General features: G+C 39.5%; 1 protein-coding gene across 1 annotated transcript; it reads right to left on the bottom strand.

Annotated features, from left to right (window-relative positions):
- Window positions 1-1,093: 1,093 nt before the first annotated feature.
- Window positions 1,094-7,395, bottom strand: LOC124146007. Its single transcript, XM_046516021.2, has 2 exons — window positions 7,242-7,395; window positions 1,094-4,472 (listed from the first exon to the last, which is right to left on the bottom strand). The coding sequence occupies exon 2, from the start codon at window positions 4,457-4,459 to the stop codon at window positions 3,821-3,823; it is 639 nt and encodes a 212-aa protein (XP_046371977.2). The 5' UTR covers window positions 4,460-4,472; window positions 7,242-7,395; the 3' UTR covers window positions 1,094-3,820.
- Window positions 7,396-7,756: the final 361 nt, after the last annotated feature.

Raw genomic sequence — 7,756 nt, 5'->3', positions numbered from 1 at the left:
GAAACATAAGTGGGCATTGAACGCAGCTGTTAATATGAATGTGTCGTGGGGAGGGCGGCACATATGGTCAAGGCTCTGCCATTCATAGATCCATATTCCGATCCAACCTACCTCCCTAGCAACTGTTGCTAGAACAGAGTGAGTTTGGTTTAATGCTGCTGTCGGTCCTCATTTCAGCCACCAGGTTCCACCCCAACCCCCCTGACCCTAGTTTAACCACAAAATGTATATCTGTTGGTTTGCAGAATTTCTGTAGATTAATGTCTTAACTTTAAGATGTGAGTTACATTAAGTAACTTGCGGGGACATGGACCTCATTCAAAAAGCCATGTGCTACATCTGTCATCCGTTCATGCCGAAATGACTTAAGATGCTCTTCGCACCACAAACTCTTCGTGGATGGGACCCTAGGTCTTTCAGCCAGTTTTCTTGGTTCATACCTTGGCTTAAACCAGGTTGAGTTTTCGCTCTGAATGACATTGTTTCAGGTTTAAACTCAATGAATTGATTTAAAGAAGGATTTGTATATTTCATCTTATGATATAAGGATCAAACAAATCGATATTTGCTCTCAGCGATGCCATGGTTACTGTGCCTAGGAAAATGAACATGGTAAGAAGAGTTAATGACCTTTGTATAGTCCTTGTTGAACTGTTGCTGCATTACGTTGGATTAAAACTTGGTTGAAATGTCATTGAATGACCTTGATTTGAACCTTGCTAAAATGTGTCTGAAGGATCTTGGTTTAACCTTCATGAAATGCTCGGTTTAAACCTAGTTGACATGTTGCTGAATGACCTTGGTTTAAATTTTGATGAATGTCATAGAATGACTTTGGTCTAAGCCGTGATGAAATGTCATAGAATGACTTTGGTTCAAGCCTTCATGAAATGTCATAGAATGACTTTTGTCTAAACCTTGATGAAATGTCATAGAATGACTTTGGTTTAAATCTTGATGAAATGTCATAGAATGACTTTGGTGTAAACCTTCCTAAACTTGCTGAATGACCTTTATTAAACCTTGTTCAAATGTTGCTGAATAATTTGCTTTCAACTTCCCTTGCTGTTCGACCCCAATAAAGAAATACCTCTTTGAATTATACAAATGTTTATTTCTGATTAACAAATAGCATGTACAAATCAATACAAAATATTCACATATTTATTGAAGGCATGACAATCTCATTAAAATCAGATCTATTACTCCGATACAAAACCATTCTATGTGAAGATCTGACGATGCCTCTATGTATATGACCTTTCTATTCAGTCAAACTTTGTTGAGGCTTTCAAATTCTCAGTACAAGTGAGTGAAGCCTTCAGACAACCATATCTGATTTCTGTATCTCATAAACAAACTCTAACAACAAATTTGGAATGCAGATAAATAAGGTCGCCCCATTAGTGTTGATATTTAATACACCTTGTCATATCCGAGTACTGTGGCATCTTCGTCCACATTGCAGCACAATTAAATGAATATTTGTGTTCTGTGTGGTTTTCATTTGTACAAACCAAAATTTCAAAATCAAAGAAATGAAGCTGAATCATTTTAGAAAGCTGACATCTGATTGGCTCAATCCTTGCATCCTTCACTTCGACTGGGCAGCCACGGATAGCTCGATCACGGTTCACCTGATCTTCATGCAGAGACGTATGGTATCAGGACTAAACGATCTGATTTTAATGAGATTAGTAGACATAAAAACAATGACTGGAATGATATTACAACATTTGTAGCAAAACAAGAATGTACATCACATCTTGATATGTTGTATATATATATATATATAATACCAAAGGCTTGACTGGGATATTCTGAACATTCCATGGTGTGTGATATTCTTTTATATCATGGTACATCAAATAAATAATTATAATAATTAGGAAGGAATAGGTAATAGAAAGACTTTAATATGTCATGCCCCTATCAAAAGCTGAGTAGCATATGTATGCACAAAACAGATTAGGTAAAACAAAACGTTCAGTTCCTATTTCAGCCCATGCAAACATAGAAGGGTAGATTGTGTTGTTTTTTTCGCTTAGATATTTAGTTTTCTTTAAAAGACATTCAGACAACACTGGGATGATGGGGCAACTCAAAAAACAATGCGATAAAAGTCCTTGGGTCAGTCTGGAAAACCCATCTTCCCGAGGCAAGCGTGTCCACTAGCCTGTATCAAAGCCTAGTTTCTACCCTTGCCACATCAAGACCAATTTCCTTGGCTCTACACTGGCCCCACCTCCCGTAGATCCTTGTATAGCTTCACAAAGATGGCGACTACCATAGGCGACGACATAGTCGATCAGATAACGAAAACATTTGCGATTTCATCCCTGACACAAAAACATAGGCAATCGTTGGTGGGGGTGTTAACAGATGAAAAAAACATCACTTTCATACAAGTCGTGGATGTTGATTTTGTGAAACGTTCTCCGATTGGACTATCGATATGTGTGATAGTCCAATCATACTTAGCACAGGAAAGTGGGCTTGATGTGGCAAGGGTGGAAACAAGACTTTGATAAATAAGGCTAGTGGACGCTCTTGTCATGGGAAGATGGGAAAACCGGAATCACACATATATTTTGGAGGAGGCCTTAAGCCTTGATAGTCTACGGGCACAACAATCACAAGAAGTTGAAGGTTAGATTGCTCCTACCCCTCCAAAAACACAATAAAATAAAAAAACCATATTGTATTACAGATATAGTATTGCTGGTATATATATTGTCTATTAGATATTGTACAAAAAGAATGTGTTGTTATGACACAACAAGTAAGATAGGTGAATGAAACACATAGCGTCATTGTATTGAAGCAGGAACATATTGATTTCTAAATATTGTACACAACTGTATGAATAATATCCACCAATTTCTAAAATACTGGTTGTGCGTGCCCTGAAGAAGTATGACTATCCTGATAACAATGTATCAAAGGGGCTCATAGAACAGTCCAAATCTTTTCTTGTGAATATTAAGATAAATGAAAGAGGGCAAACTAAAATTTTGTTTTATGTACAAAACTGGCTTCCACATAAGATATGGCTTGAGTGAGATCAAGCAATATATCCTAGGAGATAGGGTACTATGAAATTGTATCAATGGCTTTGCAGGCCATTGTGACCTCATTGGTTATCATACCATCACAATCAAATGACATCACTAATCTGTCTGCCTCTGAAGCTGGTTAGCTGTACTTTCTTATCCCCAGACACTGTTGATTACTGCTAAAAAACTAAAATACTAAGAAGAATAAGTCTGAATGATGAATAGAATCAAACCCTTGTGTCTTTCAATACCAAATGTATCAACACTCACTGACATATTTGATATCAAAAGACATGCAGGTGAGATTCTCTACAGGGCTATACAAATGTAAGTTATGGCGTACCTGCCATATGAACTTTAAAACTTTAGAAAACAAGGACCTAAGAAGAAGGTATATATGTAACCAGTAAACATAAAGTACCCTGTGTGTACATAGTCCCTTTAAGACTTGAGACTTGGCTGGAATAATGCTGATGCAACGTTAAATTTTGACTCGCTCACTTAGACCTGAGACTCGTTGCTTTATGGCTTGAACAATGCCAATGCGACGTTAAATTTTAACTCGCTCACTAAGACTTGAGACTCGTCGCTTTATGGCTGGAATAATGCCAATGCAACATTAAATTTTAACTCGCTCACTAAGACTTGTGACTCGTCGCTTTATGGATGGAAAAATGCCGATGCGACATTAAATTTTAACTCGCTCACTAAGACTTGAGACAGTTGAATAAGTCTTCTTGAATATTCTATGTAACAGGTAATATTCAAAGTCTTTCATCAATTACCCCATTGGACTTTTCCTCAGTCTGGGGTTCCTTGTCTTCCATCTCCACAGCAGTGTTATCATATGCGACACTGGTTCCATTGATCTTATCTGGCTTGTACAGGTCTTCCCTATCGTTGAAATCCTTTCTGAACCGGAAGTGCCAGACAAGACAACTCACACCAACAATGGCCACCATGACACCAGCGGCAATTCCACCAATTAAGGCGTTACTGCGATATTGGTCGTGAAGCTCGGTAAAATCAGCACCGTCCACATTGACGCCCCTTCTGATTGCTTGGACTGTGTTGTTGTTGAATAAAATCACGCAGTGATAGTAGCCAAACATGGGGTCGGAAATCTTGGTGATGTTGAGTGTGTAGCTGTTAGCGGACAGAGCCACATTCTTGGGCAGATTGGTTGAAGTGCTGTCAACTAAAACACCATCTGTCAAAATCCAGTAGAGCTTTCTGACTTGGCTCATATCATCAGAAATATTCAGAGCTAAACTGTCACATTGCAGGCTGATGTCCGCGAAGTATCTGATGGTTTTGTCCATCGAAGCTTTATCCTGACCTTGTACAGGGATGAGGCAAACCAAGATGGCTACCAAAACACCGGCGAACTTCATATCCATCATGACCGACTGTTACCTGAAATACATCAAGATGGTAATGTACAGTGAGTCTTTATATATAAAATTCATAGAATTTATAGAATATATAGAAATCCAATTATTTTCATTTCTGCGTAGGATCTGTCCACAAAGATGTTTAGGTGTGCCCTATGAAAATTTAGACTACTTTCAGAAATTGTTCAATGAAAAATGAAGGAAATTTGTAAAATCTGTTCATTGAGCTTGTTAAAGGCTTAATTGTTTGCCACGTATCTGTCCATTTTTCTAGTGCAAAATTCATTTCTCACTGGCTTCAACACTAAACATTGTCACAAAATACATTTTATTAAAAAAAAAAGTGATTTCAGTGTGTGCCCTCGGTCAAATTACTTTGTGGCTTAGGTATTATTTGTGCACCCCCAGGTTTTTCCAAATTCCGGATCCGCCTCTGTTCAGGCACCGGAATCTTATTTAACTGGGACGCTATGATATAAACCATGCCTTGGGGACGTAATACAAGGAATCTTGACCCCTGATAGATAGAACCCTGACTTGCACTTGACTTGCAACAGAAGCTATGGTCCAATTTCACCAACTGATAATAGATCTATGACCCGTGGCGGTTCTGGGTTAAAATAGGTCCCCACGAACCTATGCTATTCGAAAGTGGAGACCAAATGGATCGGGTGGTCAGATTAGGTGGTCGGTGACTTGATTGATGGCATGTCATCGTGCAATCTCATTAAAATCAGATCTTAGTTCTCGCTATCGCCAAACAAAGACCTGAGGACATCCCATTACGGGTCACGTCAGAACGACCTATTATTCGACCAATCAAAGTGTCGCTTACCAGATCATGAAAGTGACATTCGGAATGTGTTTTCTAATCATGCAACCTCGAAAACGTTAAAACGGGGTATTCCAAACGACAGCTACCGCCCGTACGACTTATTCCGTCAAAATTATCATGTTTCTCGCTTCCGTGGCATTACATTTGAATGGAGGAGGCGTTGCTCAGTACATGGGAAGGACTGCCATACAATGTTTTCAACTGAACTGGGTCAACATATTTTTCAAGCGTAGTCTAAAATGGAGGTCGCAAGGTTGAAACGATTGCCGTAAAGCTTGAGAAAGCTGCTTTCTCATTGGCTGATATCGACTTCTTGTTATTCGTTTCAGTGGTCAGTCAAAGTTTGCGAAAGGTCGTTCTGACGTGACCCGTAATGGGATGTCCTCAGATCTTTGTTTAAGCGGCAGTGAGAACGTAGATCTGATTTTAATGAGATTGGTCATCGTGCCCTGACAGTGTGGATCTGTGCTCACAATATCCAACACTGGACTGTCTGGTCCAAACTCGATTATTTACAGACTGCTGTCATATACCTGGAATGTTGCTGAGTGTGGTGGAAAACAAACAAAAAGATCTGTGACTGTTGTAAGAGACTGACATTGAATATTCTTGGGGCTTGGAATTTTTGTTTAGGAATATATTTGCAGGCAGTGCTTCAAGATATACAATTTATTTCTCTGACATAAGGAGGCCGATGATCAATGTTTTTAGCTAAATGAATGAGTTACGACATGTATTGGGCTTTTGTGAGAGTAATATGTTTCCCCCTGAACATTTGTTCTGGAGGGATTGATATACCAGCAGTATTGGTTCTTGTGGAACAATATACTCGGGATGAGGAATGTATTTTCTTCCCTCGGTCAATTTCTACATTTGAATTTTATACCAAGGACTAATTCATCGCTCACACTTACATCTTTTAAGGAGGGAGGCCTATGTCCAACTTTACAGCATAGTCTACTCATGCTCAAGTGACAATCATTTCTCTCTGCTAATGTGACAGTCCCCCCTCTATGCTAATACACAACCCCTACTCTATGCCCAAATGACAATTATTTCTCTATGCTAATGCGACAGTCCCCCTCTATGCTAATAGACAACCCCTACTCTATGCTCAAGATACAATCATTTCTCTATGCTAATGTGACAGTCCACCCTTTATGCTAATACACAACCCCTACTCTATGCTAAGGTGCCAGTCCCTTCTCTATGCTAATGTGAAAGTCCCCCTCTATGCTAATCGACAACCCCTACTCTATGCTCAAGATACAATCATTTCTCTATGCTAATGTGACAGTCCCCCTCTATGCTAATACACAACCCCTACTCTATGCTCAAGATACAATCATTTCTTTATGCTAATGTGACAGTCCACCCTCTATGCTAATGTGGCAGTCCCCCCTCTATGCTTATCGACAACCCCTACTCTATGCTCAAGTCACAATCCCTTCTCTAGGCTAATGTGACAGTCCCCCTCTATGCTAATCGACAATCCCTACTCTATGCTCAAGTGACAATAATTTCTCTCTGCTAAAGAGACGGTCTCTAATCTGTGATGAGGTGACTGTCTTTATCACACTGTTACAATTTTTTCTTATCTTATCATGTATTTATGACCTATTTTAATTTCAGTAAGCAAAAACATTATCACTGATGTAGGCAACAGTGTCACACAACCTGTTTGTAATCTGCCGGTGCACTCACAGTGACCTACAGTGGAATGCCCCAGCCGACATGTTGAAAAATGAAAATATGTCAAAATATGACATTTGTCATGAGAAATGTAAACATATTCATCTGTACACATGAATGATGAGTTACATCAGCATAACTTCTTGTTCTGCCTTCAAAGCTGTTAGTTTTCCACAACCAGAAAGTCTCGGTGAAAGACATCAATGCAGGTAATATGGAAAATGCCTACGTTCAGCATGGAAAGTCACAAATACATAAACTTACCTCAGAGGCTGTGATGTTATATAACTTGATTAGGGCAACTAGCGAGGGCCAGGCATTGTGTGCTTGGAGAGGGCGTCCCAAATATGGAGAATACCACCCAGCACTGAAAGCATGTTTACCTGGACTGGTCTATAGTGGAGGGGGACAGGGTGCATACTGCCACACAAATCTGTCAATATTTTAAAGAAGCTATCTGACAGTCAACTTAACATATATATGACATCAAATTGTTGTTATCAAAGGGTTTTCTTCGCCATCCTTTGTACAAGTTTTTCTTTGACCTTTTGAAAATGTAACTTGCTGTATCCTGCAAGTATTAATTCTAAAGAGTCCTTGAATGTAAATATTTCCCAGCTGAATACATGGACGTACATTTGCAGCTGAATGAGTTAAGCCTGAATTGTACGCTGTGTCAGCATTCACTGCTTGTCCATGCTGTATGTACCTGTCTTTCTTTGGGTGGGGGTGGGGAAGGGGTGTTGGTGGGGTTAGGATGGAGTGAGGTAGGGGTGGGG

The sequence above is a fragment of the Haliotis rufescens genome, unplaced genomic scaffold (assembly GCF_023055435.1).
Source record: "Haliotis rufescens isolate VD_foot unplaced genomic scaffold, xgHalRufe1.0.p SCAF_7, whole genome shotgun sequence".
In the NCBI taxonomy this organism is placed as follows: Eukaryota; Metazoa; Mollusca; class Gastropoda; order Lepetellida; family Haliotidae; genus Haliotis; species Haliotis rufescens.
Note: the sequence above shows the minus strand (reverse complement) of the source record. Positions and strands in the feature narration are given on the sequence as shown.